This window comes from Stigmatopora argus, chromosome 22, assembly GCF_051989625.1.
Source record: "Stigmatopora argus isolate UIUO_Sarg chromosome 22, RoL_Sarg_1.0, whole genome shotgun sequence".
Lineage (NCBI taxonomy): Eukaryota > Metazoa > Chordata > Actinopteri > Syngnathiformes > Syngnathidae > Stigmatopora > Stigmatopora argus.
Genome location: NC_135408.1, coordinates 11,600,131 through 11,619,983, shown reverse-complemented (window position 1 = coordinate 11,619,983; position 19,853 = coordinate 11,600,131). Strand labels below are relative to the sequence as shown.

The window sequence follows — 19,853 nt, the reverse complement described above, 5'->3', positions numbered from 1 at the left end:
CTGGGGCTGAGCCAGTATCCGGCTATTCCCCGGTGGAGTGACTTGAGTTCGGAGATCTCGGCGTCGTGATGCTACGACTATATATACGTCTACGCTCTTTAATTCCAATGACTGATCAAGAGGGGCATTTCAGAGAAGCGTGCGTTTGGATGGGAAAGGCCAGCAAGAAAGAAAGGAGAGAAAAAACAGCCAGAAATGGTAAGGACAATAATGAGTATGTATTTCAAGTTGAAGTTTATTTTCCAAGATAACTTTGAATTTCTAGTGTATTTTCTTTTGACACGCTTGGCCATGTGTCTCTTGTCCACACACACACTGAAATATGACTGATAAAACAAATAATGTACTATGACGTGACAGGCAGAATATTTTTACTTACCGGTCTATGTGCCAAAAACAAGACAGGCCTGCGATTAAATCTACAGTAATGATCCATTTTACAATCTGTACATTGCAGTTATACACAATGCACATTTAGGAATATGTGGCCTTTCCTGTGAAACAAAACCAACTAATGATAACTTTTGTATTTTAAATCATGCAAATAGGTAGCTATTTTTATGTCTTAAAATATCACCAGCATTATTGGCACTACTTGTGCTAAAAAGTACGCCTTGCTGTTGGCTGCACGCCGTCAAATCTGTGCTGTTCGCCCCGTTTGATCCAAACCAAACAAAAATGGTAGAATAACAATGCTGTGCTTAATGTTTATCCTGAACCATTATCCTGCGGTCAGTTGTAAGCCGCACGTGTTCAATGTTTACATGTGAAGGCTTGGCGCTGTTTATTCTCGTCGATAGCCGCCAGTCAGTTCAATAAAAATGTAACTTTCCATAACATTATGCCTGGTTTCAACCTCTGAACTTTGCCCAATTGACAAAAAAGTGTCACCTCTTAGCAGTTTTAACTCTGAAAAATGTAACCCTGCAACCGTATGAGCGGCCTTTTCTAGGCCACCGAGCGCATCCCACGCAGACTCCATTTCCCAGAATGCACCACGGGCCCCATGATGTTCCTAACAGCTGACAGACGGAGAAAGCCACTAGCTTTTCCGTTGGGTGGCTCCGATCTCTTGTCGCGAAACAACGGACTTGAATGGGTGACTTTTAAATAACTAGCTTGCATCGAACGTTTTCTTTGGATTTAAAAACTAAAAAAGGAGGAAGAGAAAAAGAAGAAGAAAAAGAAGCGGCTGTATTTCCTATCCAGCAGCCTTCCAATTCGGAAGCTGGGGACATTGGGGCGGTCAGGTGCTGTCTTTTGACGAGAAATAGTTGCTGCATATGTCGTATTGGATCCGTTGAAGCTTCGACTCGTGCCCTCCCGATCGAGCCCAAATGCCGAGGAATGGATAGTGTGGCTACCGTCGGTGGGAATATGGTGGAGAGTGGCGAGAAACCGGAGAGGGACGCCGGCATCGGCATCGGCGTCGGTGGTGGCGGCGACGGCGGCATCGGCGTCGGGGATGCGGGCGACGACGCGCTCGATGCGGCCACCGCCGCGCTCCACCAATGCGAACTGATCCAGAACATGATAGACATCTCCATCTCCAGTTTACAGGGGCTCAGGACCAAATGCTTCGCGTCCAACGACCTCACGCAGCAAGAAATCCGCACACTGGAGGTAAATGTGACCCAAAAAAAAGGGCCGTCGACCGTCGTCCGTCTTGTCAAACTGCGGGCGGAGTCATCAACCACGTCGTCCCGTGCAAAAATGCCTTTTAGCATTTATTTATGGTCAATCGGCTCCTCAGAGATGCTCCCATTCGTTCCCGTGTGACCTCTTTCTCTCTATCTTTTTTTAAAGGAGATCCCATTGCTTAGATGGTAGCACAAATCATCTCGGCTTAATATCGAATACTAATCTGCTTTTATTTATAGAACTGCAGGCGCCGCACAGCGTGGACTCGTAAAGGCCAATATGAGCAACATCCAAACAAAAACTAGCAGAAAAGCCCAGTGGCACAAGATGTTATTGTTTTTTCTTTCTTTCTCTAATAGCCTAAGCTATCCAGCATCTGGATGCGGCGTCCTCATGACATGACATGACATTGCGTTTGCGCAGGGGCCTCTGCACATCAGCATTGTTAACTCATTGGCTGCCATTGACGGCTACGAGCGTCTGGTTCCTTTAAAGTGGCACCCCTAAAATGAGCTTGACCTCCCAGTTCAAATGAATCAGTCATTTATCCCTGTCAATTGCGCAGAAACGGCCTTTATTTGTTTGTGGTACTGATGGAGCTTTTTAAAATATATATTTTCGGACCCTTTCCCCCTACAGCAATTTATACAATTACCTCTATTTGATTTTCTATATCTCCCGTTAAGAGACCTTCTTTATCCTTGTAACTGTAGCCTTGTTTTCCACAATTGGAATTCATTGTTAAATTCAATTTATTATCCATGCAGACAACTTATCTCCTGTAATGATTGAATTCTTTGCAGCAGTTTGATGTCTTTCTCCATAATGCCTATCGACCTCCATTAAGTTCATCCATCTCTCTCCAAACTCTGCCTCGTCTTTCCAAAGCAGCTCTTTGAGTTCCAAACATTAGAATGGCAAAGTCAATGGCGACAACCTTGAGCACGTGCTACGTTCGGTCTGATTGGCCGTTGGTTGTAACGTTGGACGGATAGCTAGCTAGTCTTGCAGCATTGGCATCGTCAAGTGGAGCGAGCGGGGCGGTGCTCTCGAGGCACAGCGACAACTTCCCATGTCTTTACCGCCACTGTTTTGACACCACTTCTTGCTGTCTTACCACTTTCGTTTCTTGTTTAAGATTTCAAATGCCTGTCGTTTTTAACCGTTGCTGCCAACCGTCTTGTTCCTACTTGCTCCTCATCATAATCTCCAATGCAATATGTATCTTGAATACCACAGTATAGTGATACTATGTGCTTTCACCTCTATAGACTATTGAATATATTTAATTATCTAGGCCTTTGTGTACATCTGATATCCAAATAAAAAAAAAAGCCTCAATGTTAGACTTGACATTAAACTAACTATAGCTCCAAAATATTAGTTATCAACTTTTAATTGATTTTTTTCTTCTCCTTACTGGTTTATTTGCACAAAGAGTAGCAGTAATATACATTACTGTGTCATTGGAGAAAAAAAATGAATCTAGAAATGATTAAATTCCTCGTTCGCTCTCTCATTTCGCTCTGTTTTTAATTTTAAATGCCTCTTTGGGCTGTGTTAAAATTTATTTTGCAGGGTTGTCCATTTGCTTGACACATCCCACACACGCTTAGCAGGACCTGCTAAATGTTGCAGCTGTCCATTTATTTAATAGAAAATACATTTGAGTACATGATGTCCACTTTAATAATTTTGCAACAAAAACTGCATCTGAAGAAATGGAAAAGAATAATATATATTACATTAGAGTACCTTCACTAAATTCTGCTAAGCAGATAGTGACTTATATTAACTAAGCAGCCAAATTTGCTCATAAATATGACACCATTTAATTTATTAGCTGCTATCAATGACGAGAGACGTCCAATCCATTTTGACTGGAAGGGGTGGCAGCGATCAAACTGTTTTAAACATCTTACTGTCAATGGCCGTAAAACATGATCACATATGCAGTTAAGTTTAGCTAATTGAATAAATAATCCGTAAGTATAATGCAAAAAAAAAGTTTAGATATATACACAGTATATTTGTATATGTAGATGACTGAAACAAACTGCAGAAAAAGGAGAAAATGTCCAGCAACAACAAAAATGTGCAAATAAATATCGATCCAGATATCAGAATTAAAATCACTCAATTCATTACATTGCGTGACCAACGTTATTCGCAGTATAGATTTTCAAAAAATGGAAAATATAAATGTGTCAGCCTCCTTAGTACATTTCCTCAGTATCGGCAGTTCCCAAAAATCAGGTGAGTCAGATTCACATGCGAAAATACGTCATCGAACAAAGTGGCGTGAAGTAGCAAATGATTAGTGGTAATGAACGGCATCTCTTCTTGAGTTTGAAAATCAACAAAGTTCAGGCCAGCTGTGGCACACGCAGGTCAGGCGCAGCGGCCTCGGCCTCGCTGGAGTGTCATCAAGAGCCATTCCAATTCACTCAAGCTCCTCATTGACAATGCTTCGTTATTCCACTTGAACCGTGTGTTGTTGTGCCTTGCTGGCGAGAGGATAATGATAGCGTCCTCTCCACGTCGAGTGCTAAGCGCTACTTCACTTTACGCACGTTAATCCCACTCGGTCTGGACGCTCGGGCTGCCCATGCTCTCTTTGCTTTTGCCGTGCCTCGCTGTAGATTTCTGACGTTGGCCATTTTGCTCTGCTTTTGGAGCCGGAATGGCCGTACATTCCCCGAGCATGGAGCCGAGACTCAGACTTGTACTTGCGAACTGCAAAAATGTTATTTTCTTTTCGTTGGCTGCCATAGATGAACCAGATATGCTCTAAAAAGTGTTTAAAATGTTTTATTATTATTATTTTCACCTTAACCCCTATGTAACTTTTGCACCGTGTCACTTAGTACACTGAAATTAAGGAGACCAATTATGATATTCCCATCTCATCTCATTTTCTGAACCGTTTTATCCTCACTAGGCTCGCAGGGGTGCTGTAGCCTATCCCAGCTGACTTCAGGCCAGAGGCGGGGGACACCCTGAATTGGTAGCCAGCCAATCACAGGGCACAAGGAGACAAACAACCAATCACAGTCATACCTAGGGGCAATTTAGAGCCTACTATGCATGTCTTTGGAATGTGGGAGGAAACCGGAGTAGCCGGAGAAAACCCACACAGGCCCGGGTAAAACATGCAAACTCCTCATAGGTGGACCGATCTAGATTTGAACCCAGGTCCCCCACTGTGAGGCCGACGCGCTAACCACTCATTCACCGGGCCGCCCTCAATTATGATAATTATTTCTGCAATTTTGGATTTAAAAGTTAAATTTTTCTTATATACATTGCGGCAAACTTACTCAGTGACTGTTGTTTCCAGGGATAAACATATGATCTATTTAGACATTCTGACTTAAGCAAGTCTCCAAATAATCCAAAATGAATTAAAAGTGGGAGAAAAAATTGTGAATAGGTGAATCTTCAGAGCAAAAAATTAAAGTTCAATAGGTTGATGAGAATGGTTTCAAAAAGAAAAAAATCTATATTTATTTTTATTTTTTTTAAATTTAATTGATTAATGATACATGTCAATAAGGGTTCTCCATGGTTTGGTCCCCCCCAAATGTCAAATGAAGTCCCATCCCTTTTGACGGGAAAGGACGGCCAACTCAAAACATAATCATTCCGTGTCAGCCATCCTTTATCAAATGGATTGGACGTCTTTTGCCGTCCACGTCAGCGTCTATTACAGTGTTGCATGGCATGGTGGTGATCGTCAAGCGGCATGGCGTCACACACAGTGTTTTGTCTCCTCTCGGTGCGGGAGGGAGTCTTTGCGCTCGCTGCGCATGCTGCCTGAGACTTGTTTTGGCTGCCTCTATATTTAGACATCTTCTCTTCCTACGCATTTTCAGGCTGGCTTGTTAAATAAGAAAATCAAATGACGTGCAAAGAGGCAGGGGGCGAAAGGGGAGGGAACGGGAGGGGACAAGAGGGGAGAATCAAAGCCACTGGCCAGCACCGCCGCTCCTGACGTGAAAACAATAATGCGGCTAACGTGCCAGTTGTACAGAGGAAGTGCGACGTTAGCGATTGCAGCAACACTGACCCTGTCTCTATTTCCGTTTTGACCTGCAATGTGTGTGTGTGTGTGTGTGTGACGTGAACCTGACAAAAAAAAGTGGAAACGCTCTTGTTGAACTATCTCGAAAGACAGAGCCAGGATGAGTTGCATGTTGTCATTTTGTGCTGGAAATTTCTCCTCTTAAGGGGCCATCCAGTCTCAAAGTTTTGTCCAATGAAAAAACATAGAACAGAATCTGTCTTGAACGTGTGTTGAACATTGTCTGCGGACATGTTTGCTCCAATGTGCATGTGTAAACAGCACACACATCCAAGCTTAGGAGTTCAGTGACCGCAGGAGATAACAATGACGAAGGAGGAGGAAGAAGAGGAGGAGGAGGGGCGGCGAGCAGGCAAGCAGGCCATTGTCCCGGTCCGTCGAGCGTGGACGTGCCCCTTAAAAGTCACGTGACCTGGCTACTGCCTATCTTGGCCTATTTTTATCTCTTGGCTCATTTTTCTTTGGCGCTCAGCTCCAAAGCGTGCCTTGTTATTTACTTATTTGCTCAAATGTGCCGTCTTGTCCTTGAATGCAAGGCGCTTTGTGATTGATGCTCAAAGACTGGAACATTATCACCACTTGAAATTAAAATACAAAGGACTTGGCCAAGATGTGGTCGTCTTCAAAATGGACAAATTTGAGCATATTTTTAGTAGGCTAGGAGTTGCTTAGTTGTAGGTCACATAGTATGTCTATAATGGGAGCTGCAATTAACAAATTTACTTCTGGTTCATGTATAATTAGTCTTTTTTTGGTAGTAATTCAAAGAAAATATCTATTGCGACATGCCCGTTGACCATCAGTCCATTTGAATGTCATTTATGTGCACACATTTCATGAGACCCATATTTTTTAGAAGGAAGTCACAAAAGAAAATCATTTTCAGTCATAAAATAGAACATAGTTCTGCAAATTCGCGCACGCAGTGAATGGATACTGACTGTGTAACATTAGTTGCAGAAAATTCAAAATATGATCCTCGATATATATCTTATTGTGCTCTGCTTTGTCTAAATGATACATTTTTACAAAACTGATTTTACTACAAAATCATACCATTTTGGGGCCTTGAATGTCAAATTTGCTGTAAATCAAAATGGGACACGGTAAAAACACCCAAAATAGGACTGATTATGTTTGTTTGTTGACAAAACTATTTTCCATCAAGGCCCCAAAGCACATCGTGCGGCTGTATCAGCAAGCCTGGCGGACAATCGGAGCGGTCGCGGGTTCTGCTGCGTCAGACCGAGTCCATCTCCCTTTGTATCCCCCCCCCCCTCTTTTTTTTGTTCTGCCTCAGCGTCCGGGCCGACACGATTGCTGTCACTCATCCCCTCCCCTCCCCGCATTAGGCTGTTGCCATGGCGCCACTGAGCTTGGCTGACAGGTGGGCTCTGACGCCATTTCTGTCCCCGCCTCCACTCGCTGCTTTTGCCACCATGCACCAAAAAAATATACTAAAAAAGCCCCCTCGTCACCTGGGTTCTGGTGGACGCGCTCGCTCGCTCTAACCCGTCTCCACGCCGCCGCCTCCTACGCATTCGTGAGGGGCAAGGGGAATTCTCACCTCTTTAGCGAGATAGCAGATGAGTCAAAAGATTCCTCCCCTCTTTTGTTCTCGTCCAAAGCCACCCGATGACATTTGGACGCGGGCTTGCATTTTGTCAGCGCTCAAGTGTTTCACACGCATGGGAAAATCCCACTGAAATGTTGCTGACGGCTCAGAAGAGAGGTTGCTAGGCAACCCGACGTCACGGGGCCCGCAATGGAGCGGAGGGAGGGAGGAAGGGAGTGACGGAGGAAGGCAAATTTCTCGTTAGCCGTGGCTAGCCAAGGCCTGATTTGACTTCAGACGTCTGCATCACGAGATTTTTTTTATTCTTTTAGCCAATTAGCCGTGGAGTAACATTTACTATAAAAAGTGGCGACCCGTGATAGGATGGGGACTTTTGAATTCCGAAAAGCTGGAGAATTTCTCCATTTAGGTGAATTGTTTGACAGTACGAGTCAATTCCTTCATAGCTCCTCCACTGTCAACCAATTGTAAAGCATAGAACTACTCATAACATTACTGGCATGCACGCAGAACCAAATCGAAACACAGGAAATGTATTTTTGTGCTACTGTAATTGTGGTTTTAGCAAGTGTATTAACCCAGACTTCATCACAATAAGGTTTTTTTTTTTTCCTTTCTCACTCTTCTGAACATAATACGCATAGAGCAAACCAATAATAATCATCATTTATTGAATGTTTATTTGTGCACTTGATGGGGAAGCGTTAAATCTCATTATATACTTGTATAATGCAAAAAAAGCATTCATTTGAATTGATTTTGAATTTATAGATAGTGTACTTCCTTTGGATGAAATGTTTCATTTGAAATGTCTTCAATATGATTATACAAGAGTGCATTCTTCAAAATGTGCAATTCCAATACTTTAAATCTAAGCTACTGGGAAACTAGGGCGATCACTCGCTGCAGATATGTCCACTTGATAGTACATACATCAGGTTTTGGAGCGAATAATATATTGCCAATGTCCTATATCAAGGGTGTCAGACTAGGGTTGGTTCGCGGGCCTCTTTAACGTCAACTTGATTTCACGTGGGCTGGACCATTTTAGATATATTTAGATTTTTTTTAAATAAATGCATTAAAAGAACTGGATTAAAAGCCCTGAATATTCAGTTTTTTATAGATCTAAAACAGTGTTTATTTTAGCTTTTTTTAAATATTTTTAGATTTTACAAAATGATTTTTGAACTAAAAACTGAAAAAATGGATTAAAAAATGACAATTATTGATTTAAAAGGGGGAAAATCAGGAAATTTAATATACATCTATACTCTTCATTTTCATTTGATCCTAAAACAGAAAGTCGGCACTCATGATTTATTTTTCCGGGCCACACAAAATGATGCGGCGGGCCAGATTCGGCCCCCGGGCCGCCACTTTGACACGCTCCTATATCTTCATATTATGAGGTGTGTTGCTCCCTGCAGGTGAAGCTGGTGAAATACATCTGTAAACAGCTCCAGTGCAAGCTAAAAGTGCCAGAGACGGAGAGGCCCGACAACCTGGACAGCTATCCACGCTTGCGAGACTGGCTACGTACCATCAATTTACGTCCGGAACTCATCCAGGTAGCTCGTGATGACGTCTGCTTAAAAAAAGTCTGCTCACAAACAAAACTACAATGCTCTTTCACAACAAATATCATAAATATAAAAGCGAGTGGACACTTTGCCCATTGTGAACCCTGGTGGAGGAAGTCCGTCTTTCCAAACTACTGGAACAGGACATACCTGAAAGAAATCCATCATTTGGCTTCCACTTCCCTCTCTCATTCCGTGACCTATTTGTTAGTCATATTTTACTGCAAGTATTTTTTTTTCTCCCTTCCCTTGCTTTCCTTCCTGTGCAGCTGCAGAAGTGTCAGCTACCGAATGTTTTTCTCGTCCTTGTTTGCGTCGGTGTTGTGACCTCACTGGAACACTTTTGCGTACTATTCTTTAATACGACTTCATTTTACCACTTTACGCTGTGTTTTTCCTGTACTAACGACCCTCCCGTTTAGCTACAACGGCGTTACGTTGCAATCCTCTTTTATAAACCTTTGTTTAGGATCATGTGGAAGAGCAATGCATCTTAGGAAATAACCCATAAAGACATTTTCTCCCTCGTCTAATTCGGTTCTACATGCACACATTATGCAATTCTCCAGGGAAGAGCTAAAACAGAGCTTAACTCGTTGGGAGTTACACAATTGGGAGCTTTTATTTTGTTGACCTTTTTCGCTGATCCGGGCCTCCATTTGAGGCCGTTTCTGTCATGTCGCCCCGCGTGGCTATTTGGAACGCTCCACTGTAATGTGTTTGCGAGCAAAGCTTTGGCGTGACCGATGATCAAATGTGCACTCCTCGTGAACTGAAATGCCCGTATACCTCCTTCCTATTGGCCAGGCTTTTTATTACCTTTGTCTTTATGTCGAAATCCAACATTTCTGCCATCTCTGTTTTACCCGTGCGTAGGTAGTGGAAGCAAAGTTCTCCCTGGATGCCTTACTGCAAACGGCAGGTGCTCAGGTGAGGGACGCCATGAAGAGGCTGGGATTCACTTCAGAAGAATGTGCGCGAGTGAGTGCTGCCCTCTCCTGCCTGAAAAGCGCAAGTGAAGCCGGTACGAGCGCGCTCCCCGTCCGCCGCGGTTCTCCGACGTCTCGGGCGGTTGGATCCATTCCGTTCTCGTCTCCATCCAGGAGGCGAAGTGAAGGAAGACGGCACGGCCTGGTTGTCCGAGGCCACCAGGAGGGACAGCGGTTCTCTCCTGAGCGCCGATCAGCTGGGCGGCCTGGGAAATCCACCGCGACCGCTCAGTCCTTCGCCCTTAGCCCGGCCTTCCAGCATCCACTCCGTGCCCTCCACCCCCTGCGCCACGTTTCCCCATCCCCGCTCCTGCTCGGCGTCGGCGGTCCCCACGCCCGAGCCGCAGACGCCGCACCTCCGGGCCGAAAGCCCCCTGGCCAACAACGCCTTCCCGCCGGCCTCGGGCCGCTGCGCTCGGCTCCAGAGCCGCACGCGTACGCCGCCCGCGACGCCGCCGTCCAAGCGGCGTCACCGACTGAAGCCTCCGTGCACCCCGCCGCCTCCGTCCCGCAAAGTGCTACACCTGCTGCCCAACATCACCCTGACCCGCAGCAAAAGTCACGAATCGCAGTTGGGCAACCGCATTGAAGACCCCCTCACCAGCAAGTAAGTACCCTCGAGACGCGAATGGAAAATGTCAGCAATAGCCTGCTAAAACATCCAAACATTCTTTAGGATACAGTTTACAAGTTCCCACAAATCAAAGGGTGTGCAGACTTTTGCCGCTGCAGTCCCTGTTGATTTCTTCTCGTCCTCTTCTTTTTTCCTTTCCACTTAAAGTACAAAGGTCAAGTTTAAAAATTCTATCCAACGCTTTTACATTCTACATAACGACAGCCATGTCAAAATAAATGATGGCCTTTATTCGTCAATTCACAAATTCATGCAAACTATATAACGCTAATAAAACAAATGTGTCTTTCAGTACACTGGCATGGATTGTCTGTGTCATCCACCCTGGCCTTCCTTTGAATGTTTGGCCAAGACTAATCCCTTCCAATTCCCAGAGATTATGAGTCATGTCCAGAGAGGAAGTGTTTCCTCGGCCTAAACGCTCAGAGGTGGCAAGCAGTTGTCCTCTCTCTCCATTTGGATGGGACGCACACGCGTCTATCGTATCCCGGCAGTGTCTAAGAGGTTGAACATTTGTTGTTACTTTTTTTTTTGAAAAAAATCTTCTTTCCCCTCCAGCACAAATGAACAGAACGCACTCTCCCAAGCAAGTGTGAAATTGATCTTTGACAGTTTCTGCCCATTTTGCTTGCTCACATGTACGTGTCCATGTGTGTGTGTGTCCTTGAAACTGGAGTTTGGCTGCTAGTCATATCACTGACAGTCCTGTGCCAGTCTTTTTTAGCCACTCAAACGTGCCTCTGTGTAATCCTTCTTACGTAACCCGCCGCCTCACACAAACGAGAAGCCGTGCACTCTCTCATTTTTACTCTAGCTCCAGGCTTACGTTATGATTTTACACGTGAGGTTGAGAAAACATCAAGGAAAAAAATCCAATCTATATTTTGAATTGAATTGAATGCTTTTATAGTCATTAGATTATATTTCTTTATAACAGCAAAGACTTTTCGCCCCACATCCACCTGCTATTTCATCATATCTAATCTATTAAGACAGAAATAGAAAGAAATCAGGCTGTCAAATTTCAATGACCATTTTTCATATCTTTTTTTCCAATATAACAGTTGAATGAATCAACTGTCCAATCGCAGGGAGGGATAATACAACTCTTGGTAGCACCTAACATGAGCTTTTTCTTCTGCTTCCAGATGCGCGAAAAAGAACAAAATCCTCTTGAATATGCAAGTGAATGGCAACGGACACGAGGACACGCCTTCTCGCTACCCCTCCCCTCCCGTGCGGACCCCCGGGGTGGTCCAAGTTGCAACCACCGCGCCTTACGCCCTCCCTGGAACACCCACCCTATTGGAAGAACGTAGCATCATTAAGAGTGAGTTTTGATTTGATCTGATTTGCACGCTAGCATCATCTCATATACGGCAAACTTGAAAAGTTTCAATGTATATAAACACGTGAGAATGTTTTACTGGTCTTTCCACGTAGATAACAAAGCCGTTCATCACCGCAGCTCTCCACAAGCCATGCGGAGGGACATTGGTCTCGCAGTCACACACAGGTTGGTTTATTTTTTTCCCCCCGTCTCCATGTCGGACCTTGGCGAAAGCTAGGAGATGTTTTTTGCAGGTTCTCCACCAAGTCCTGGCTCTCCCAGACGTGTCAGGTGTGTCAGAAGAACATGATGTTTGGGGTCAAGTGCAAACACTGTCGGTGAGTTATCGACACGAGGCTACGTCGAGGATTTGGCCACGTGTGGAGCTGATTTGCGTTTGTGCTCCGTCTCTTATTTGCGTGCAGACTAAAGTGCCACAATAAATGCACAAAGGAAGCTCCGTCTTGCAGAATCTCCTTTCTTCCAGGTAAAACACTTTTCTCATGGCGTTCGCTAGTGACGGAAAGTCGAGCACGGAAGGAAGCATTGACGTGTCTTGTGTTGCAGTTGCCAAAATCCGAAGGACGGAATCCGTACCGTCCGATATCAACAACCCGGTGGACCGTCCTCCCGAAGCGCCGCAGTTCGGTACCTTACCCAAGGCCATCACCAAAAAGGTAAAACTGCAAAACTTTTCACCTTAAAAACTTGACTCTGTTGATGGGGACGGCTGGCGTCCAAACGCCAGACGAGGCTCTCGTCTGGCACTCAAGTGTTGATACGTGTGAAAATTGGCGCCGACGTCCTTTTGGTGTCGTTCGCTTTAGTGCCAAAGACAAATCGTTCTGCGGGTGATTTTTTTTCTTTTTCTGCCAAGGTGTCAACTTGAAATGAATGTTAAATAGAAAGGCACCCAGCAGTTAATTTTAATAAAAGAACATTTCACGTTATCCTTTACTGCTCATTCCACTATTCCACTATCCCACTATCCCACTATCCCACTATCCCACTATCCCACTATCCCACTATCCCACTATCCCACTATCCCACTATCCCACTATCCCACTCTTCCACTCTTCCACAATGGGTCGCTGCGGGGGTGGGTTTTCCTTCCAAGCCATCCAGCTCAGACCGTTGAACCAGCGGGGGTTGTGCTGAAACAAGAAGCACCTGACTGCAATCCACTGATTGCACTTGTAGAACCAGTTTGGTGAAAAAGCGGTCTTCTTTATGGGTTGGAATGAAAACCTGCACCCACTATGGCCCTTTGTGGAATAGTTTGCCCACCCACAGCGGCCCTCAAGGACCGCTTTGCGCACGCCGCGGGTTTGAGATCTAAACGGAGCGTCTGGCGTCCACAGGATCACCCCCCCGTCCTGAACCAACTGGACTCCAGCAGCAATCCGTCGTCCACGACCTCGTCCACGCCCTCTTCGCCGGCGCCGTTCCAGCAGAGCAACCCCCCGAGCGCCACGCCGCCACCCAACCCCTCGCCCAAAGGCCATCGGGACAACCGCTTCAACTTCCCAGGTCAGCCCACATTCCGGTGCCATGGCGAGGCGGCGCGGTTTAACACTCGCAACCTGCAATTGCAGCCCATTTGAGATTTTATTCTTGAAGCTAAATGTTTCTAACCACGAGTCTCTCTCCCCTCTGTGTGTCACGCTTGCTGGCTTTTCCAACTTTTGATCCGTCCTTTATTTTTTGTTAACAAAAGCTGCCTGCTACTTTCAACATAGACAGCAGTTTATCTTCCCCGGTGAGTCTGGAGATTCCAAAACGAATCGTCCGTCGACCTTCTTGTCATATTTTAACCTCCAAATCCTCTCATTGCTCCGGTGTGTTGCCATGCACTCGATAGGTTAAACGCCATCCCCTGGCATTAGAAGGACACTGCATGTAGTTCTACTCCATTTGTGTCTGAGATTCCTATTTGTCAATATGATTTTCACCCTTTTCCTGCTTCCCCGCAGACGTTTCCAGTCCTGCTATTTTGCATCCAGATATTGTCAAAGACGCAGTGTAAGAATTTGGCCTTTTTGTTTTTTTTATCACGGCTCTAGAATGATGGTTGTATTTTTATTTCATTTTATTTTTAATTGATTTACAGCAATGAGATGGAGCCGTCGGTAGAGGACATACTCCATGCTGATCTGGTCGAAGATGCCGATGAAGAGGTATTACAAAATAGCCAACTAGATAATACGCAACAATAGTGACGTTAAAATTTGTCAAGGTCAACTTTGGAGAAAAAAGATACAAATTCATCAAGGTTTTCCAACTCTTTGTTTTTCCATTGACGGTGCAAGTGGTAGGAGCAAACAGCAATCAAACTGAAATGTAATCATTCCCTAACAACCTTCCCAGTTCAACTTAATTGGACTCCAATCGCCTTTAACGGCAGCCAAGTCGTTCAATGACTCCAATATGAACAGCTTATATTTTTCTGATATTGAATGTAATGGTGATCGCAAACAAAAAAACAATGACAACAACACATATACATGTATACACTAAATAGAGATCTAATGAAAGGAAATTGTCATTTGCAGCCATCCATCAAATTTTGTACCTCACAATTAATTGCAAAGTAAAGAAAAAATAACAAATCTTCACCTGTAATTTCTAGGAGGAAGAGGACGATGTTGAGGTGGAAGAGGAAGATCCCGGCGTGGACGAAGACAACGAGGAGGAAGAAGAGGAGCTTTGCGACGGAGGGGAAGACGACGACGAGGACGGCGAGGACATCCGGACAAACTCTGGCTCTGACGGCGAGCGCGAAATTGACAAGCTGGAGGAGCTCCCCTACTCGCGGGGGAACCCGTGGAAGGTTCCCATCTCTCGGAAGGCCAGCCAGACCAGCGTCTATCTTCAGGAGTGGGACATTCCCTTTGAGCAGCTGGATCTTGGAGAACTCATAGGCAAGGTGAGGAAGCAAAACAAGGCACCTACAAAAAAAATGTAAATAATATAGTATATAGTCTAGAAACAGAGGGGTCCAAACTTGCCGTCTTTTTAAAAAAAATCAAAGGTAAAAACTGGAAATCCTTCCACTTTTATTTGGTAAATAGACGATCGGAATCGGGTAGAAGAAGATCGGCTTTTAAAATGGATTTTAGGTACTAGCTATGAGTTGCCGTTGAAGGCAAATTAGATTGGACATCTATCAGTTAGACATGACAACTCCGTTCCAGTTGAAATTTTTTTATCTATATTTTTTATAAATTTAGGGCCGTGTAAGTTTTTTTGACGGATATTTTTTATGTGGATCAGGGTCGCTGGGGCAAAGTGCACAAAGGTCGTTGGCACGGCGAAGTAGCCATCCGGCTTCTGGAGATCGACGGCAACAACCAGGACCACCTGAAGCTCTTCAAAAAGGAGGTGATGAACTACAGGCAGACCCGGCACGAGAACGTGGTGCTCTTCATGGGGGCTTGCATGGCCCCGCCCCACTTGGCTATCATAACCAGGTGAGATTGCTCAATCACTGGTGCTGCGTCGTTCCGTCAAAATAAATGCCTTTCTTTTTCCCGTTCCCAGTTTTTGTAAAGGAAGGACGCTGTATTCGGTGGTGAGAGACAGCAAAAACACTTTGGATATCAACAAGACCAGACAGATCGCCCAGGAGATCGTCAAGGTAGACTTTAAAAGCTTTCCCCGAGTGGTGATTTCATGATGAAACACGCTTTTTTTTTTTCAATTCAATGTAGGGAATGGGATATCTGCACGCCAAAGGCATCGTCCACAAGGACTTGAAGTCCAAGAACGTTTTTCACGACACCAATAAGGTGGTGATCACAGACTTTGGACTTTTCGGAATCTCCGGCGTGGTTCAGGAAGGGAGGTGAGCCAGCCGCGAGTCCCGTCCAACCGGCCGCGCACCGAGCGACGCTGTAACGTTTTGCTTCTCCAACCGTTGCAGGCGGGAGGATCGACTCAAGCTCCCGCACGGCTGGATTTGTTACCTGGCGCCGGAAATAGTGCGCAAGATGAGTCCGGGCAACAACGAGGACCGGCTTCCTTTCTCCACCGCCGCGGACGTCTACGCCTTCGGGTAAGGAACCCCGTAGCCTAGGGTACACGGTCGATTGGTCGCCGGTCTTTTGGTCGCCCGGAAGGTTATTGATAATTACCATTTAAATCGTTGCTCAAATTCCCTAAATACAAACTGCGAATGACTATTTAGTCATACTTAATGCCCTAGTCATTATTAGGCTAAAGAAAAGCTCCAAATTTCCCAGACTTTTATTGTTTTTTGTTGGAGATCTTGTTAAGACCCTGACTGACGTACCTTCCTAAGGGGACAACTCATGTAAATACAAACTCTTCTACACTCACACGTCGGCTTAGTGAAAGTGCTCATGGCCATTGTTGCCTTTTATCCATGCGTAGACCGTGTTGTTTTACCTTGTTTTGTCGCTGGTCTTTTGGTCACCGGTCTTTTGGTCACCGGTCTTTTGGTCGTCGGTCTTTTGGTCGCCGGTCTTTTGGTCGCCCGTTGTCGCGGTCGGGGCGACCAAAAGACCGCGACCAAAAGACCGCGACCAAAAGACCGCGACCAAAAGACCGCGACCAAAAGACCGGCGACCAAAAGAGCGGCGCCCAATGGACCGCACACGCCCAAAGTTATCGATAAACACTTCCTTCCTTCCCCGCGTTTCTCTCAAGCACTATTTGGTACGAGCTTCAAGCGAGGGATTGGCCCATCACCAACCAGCCGGTGGAAGCCACCATCTGGCAGGTCGGCAGCGGAGAAGGCATCAAAAAAATCCTGTCGGAAATCAGTCTGGGCAAGGAGGTCACGGTGAGTCCAAGCGGGATACGCTCTCCCGACGTTCACTTCATTCAAAACGTCTTTTCTACGTCAGGAGATCCTCTCGGCCTGCTGGTCTTACGAGCCGCGGGACCGGCCCGCTTTCACGCAGCTGGCCGAAATGCTGGAGAAGCTACCCAAACTCAACCGCAGGCTGTCTCACCCGGGACACTTCTGGAAGTCCGCAGAGTAGGTATCACACCAAAAGTAGCGGCTTTTTCTGTCCACGCAGACGAGCTTTTTTGCAATGGAAGGATTGTTTACAGTCGATGTAAAAGCACAACGCCACTACCGTTGTTTGGAAGCTTTAGAGATTTCCTCCAGATTCCGACACGCTAGCTACACGCAGCTCTCGTGAGGATGGAACGATAGTAATTAGTGAACAAATAATGAGGGGAAGCTCATTAGTTATAACTCAAATGTGGCCACTTTTAAATGTTAATGTGCAACGCGGTCAGGGAAAGAGTAGTTTGGGGCTTGGTGCTTTTTTTCCCCTAGATATTACACAAAAAGGCCCTGTAAGTTGCTAAAAAAAGGTTTTTGTACAATGAAAATATGCCTTGGTCTCCGTAGTTTAGAAGAGCAAATGATTGTAATCTGGAAAACAAGTACGAGTGTGCTACAGCACATGAACAGGCTGAAGGGTGTACGCGCATGCCCCCTACTGGCAAATTTCTAACCTACCGAAGGCTGCATGTTACTTGCTAATAATTCTGCAAGTCAAAAATCAGTCATGATGCAAAAAAAAAAAGATAAATAGTACACATAATTCTTTTTTAATGACTTTATTCGACCATAATCAGCACATGCGCAGTTTTTTTCAAATGAAGCTGAACTTACTCATTGAAGTCTTACATATTCCTAAGCAGCTGTTTTGATCCGAATGTAGTCATATTTTTCAATAGTAACAATACTTTGGTATTATTTTGGCTAATGATTTTTTTGCCACGTATTGCTAATATTATTGTACTTTTTTTTTTCAGTGTCCTTTAGCACATATGATAATCTATTTTCCTTTTGATTTGGTGCTTCGTGTACAACTTGCACTTTTTTGGAAGGAAAATCCAAAGTAAAGTCATCTCTGGCTGATGAACTAATAATTAATCCTAATCAAAATATACTACTGAGCTCTTTCCTTTCTTTAACAGATTGACTAACAGTCTGCTAACTATTGCCTCTTCTTCTTTTGCTGTCTGTCTCTCTCTCTGTCTGTCTTTCTTTGTTTGTTTCTTGTCTCCCGCCGGCCTCCCTCCAGGTTGTAGCGGCAAACTTAAGCAATGCAACACAAAATCTGGGTCGGCCTCGCATGCTCCCGAATCCTTAACGCCCGCAGGATCTTTCAAAAAAAAATTGCCTCCCTTTGCCCATCGACACATGCGAACACACTGCTTTTTTTAGGGGCTTTGATTTGGAAACGTGCACACACACTTGTGAAATTCCTGCTCAATCTCTCTGAAAGTTTTGGTGTGCACGAGGACTTTGCAGTGCTTACGCGATGACTTTGAAGCCTCTCAGTTCCATTTTGTTCATTTTTAACAATGATGGGATATATTTTGCACAATTTTCAGGTTTTTGTTTGTTTGTTTGTTTTTTTTGGAATAACTTGGTGGACGTTCCTTCCGAGTGTTTTGTAGCATTTGCTTTAACCCTGTCAAGGCTGGCGTTGCAGATTAATCACTTCATTAATCCATATTCATATTTAATTAGCCTTTTTTTTATATAAAACAGGAGTAAAATTGAATTCGGGCCTCATTCGGTTGAAAAAAGGGGAAAAAATGAAAGGCCAACTTGACAACCTTTGATTTCTTGAGCATTTGATAACATGTCCTTCACGTTTGTTCATTCAACCATCGTCCCAGGGAAAGGAATACATGCTGGATTTTATTTTTTAAGCTTGTCAAGTGCACTTTATAATAATATTCATTATTTAAACGGCTAAGTGACTTTGAAAAGCAAAAGAATTCAGGAACCTGACGCAAAAGTGAACCCTATCGTCCTTAAACGTGACCTTTTGTGGAGTATTTTGTTCTTGGTTTTTGTGTGTGTGTGTGAGTGTTGGAACACGCTGGGTTAATTTTGGAAAATATGTTGCTAGATATTGTAAATACCTTATTTAACGTATGTATAGAATTTTGTGCTGATCTTGTAATATTTGTACAAACTTTCGATGTGAACAGGCATCAATTTCTTTTTAATACAGCCCGCAGTTCCCGATACAGATGTATATATTTGTATTTTTTCATGTAAATAGACTTTTTTTTTTTTTTTAATGGGCCGAGACTTTTTTTTGTAAAAAAAAATCATATTTTTGTATTGCATGTGAATACCGTTCTGTAAACGCAGGTTCTGTTTTCATCCACGGAAGACAATAAAAATGAGGCACATGGCGTCACTTGTCATGCATTTATTGACAATGGCGATAATGCACGTCCGTTTCACTTGAATTGGGGGGTGTCGGAGTCCAAATGGATTGGACGTCTATCGCTGTCGAGGGCAGAAAGTCAGTTAACATGCGGTGAAGAGGCTGAGGGGGCCGTCTTGTGGTCGCTATTTCATTTACAAACCTTTTTGGGGGAAAAAAAAATTCATCTCATCAATGTCAAAAAGAGAAATTGAAATGAAATGAGTTAATCATCACAGCATAACTTTTTACCGCAGAGGAAATGATCCAAATGGATTTGCTATTGTCACACACACACACACAAAAAATGGCCATTTGCCCTCTTCAGGTTGCAAGTGGGTCATCCAACTATCGATCGGACATTTCAGTAAGGCACGTTTATCAGGGCGTCCTAATCTACTTGCCGGTCGGTCCTGGTCTGATTTGAGAAAGAACTTTAAAGCCTCAAGAGCAGCAAAAAACAAAAACACCTTGTGTTTCACCTTGCCGTCTTGACAATCAATGGCCAGTCGAGATACTACGTGTCAGTCAAATGAGAGAGAAACTGATAAGAAGACAGGCTCGGATTTTTTTTTCTTTTTTGCAGACGCATGCTGATCCATTGTGTACTGGAAAAGGTCTTACTGGATCACATGACTTTGCAGGGGAGCTTAGCGCAGACACAAAATGTCCTCTTTGTCCACTGGAGCGTCAAATGACAAATGTGTTCTTGAGCTTTTTTTGTGAGCTCTACTTGCCCTTGCGTTTATCAAAGTAAACAAGTGGCCCAAATACGAACACACTCAAGCACCACTTGGGTTGG

General features: G+C 44.4%; 1 protein-coding gene across 3 annotated transcripts; it reads left to right on the top strand.

Annotated features, from left to right (window-relative positions):
• Nucleotides 1-22: 22 nt before the first annotated feature.
• ksr1a (kinase suppressor of ras 1a) lies at nt 23-19,037 on the top strand. Of its 3 annotated transcripts, none has more exons than XM_077592199.1 (21): nt 23-198; nt 8,732-8,872; nt 9,761-9,908; nt 9,988-10,480; nt 11,656-11,837; nt 11,951-12,023; nt 12,092-12,175; nt 12,263-12,324; nt 12,405-12,514; nt 13,199-13,367; nt 13,555-13,596; nt 13,811-13,859; nt 13,948-14,014; nt 14,467-14,763; nt 15,111-15,307; nt 15,378-15,474; nt 15,548-15,681; nt 15,760-15,891; nt 16,506-16,641; nt 16,706-16,839; nt 17,906-19,037. In XM_077592199.1, exons 1-21 carry the CDS (start codon nt 196-198, stop codon nt 17,910-17,912), a joined length of 2,757 nt encoding a protein of 918 aa, XP_077448325.1. In that variant the 5' UTR covers nt 23-195; the 3' UTR covers nt 17,913-19,037. The 3 variants fall into 3 exon arrangements, with proteins under 3 accessions (XP_077448325.1, XP_077448323.1, XP_077448324.1); XM_077592197.1 differs by lacking the exon at nt 23-198 and adding an exon at nt 990-1,623; XM_077592198.1 differs by lacking the exons at nt 23-198; nt 13,555-13,596 and adding an exon at nt 990-1,623.
• Nucleotides 19,038-19,853: the final 816 nt, after the last annotated feature.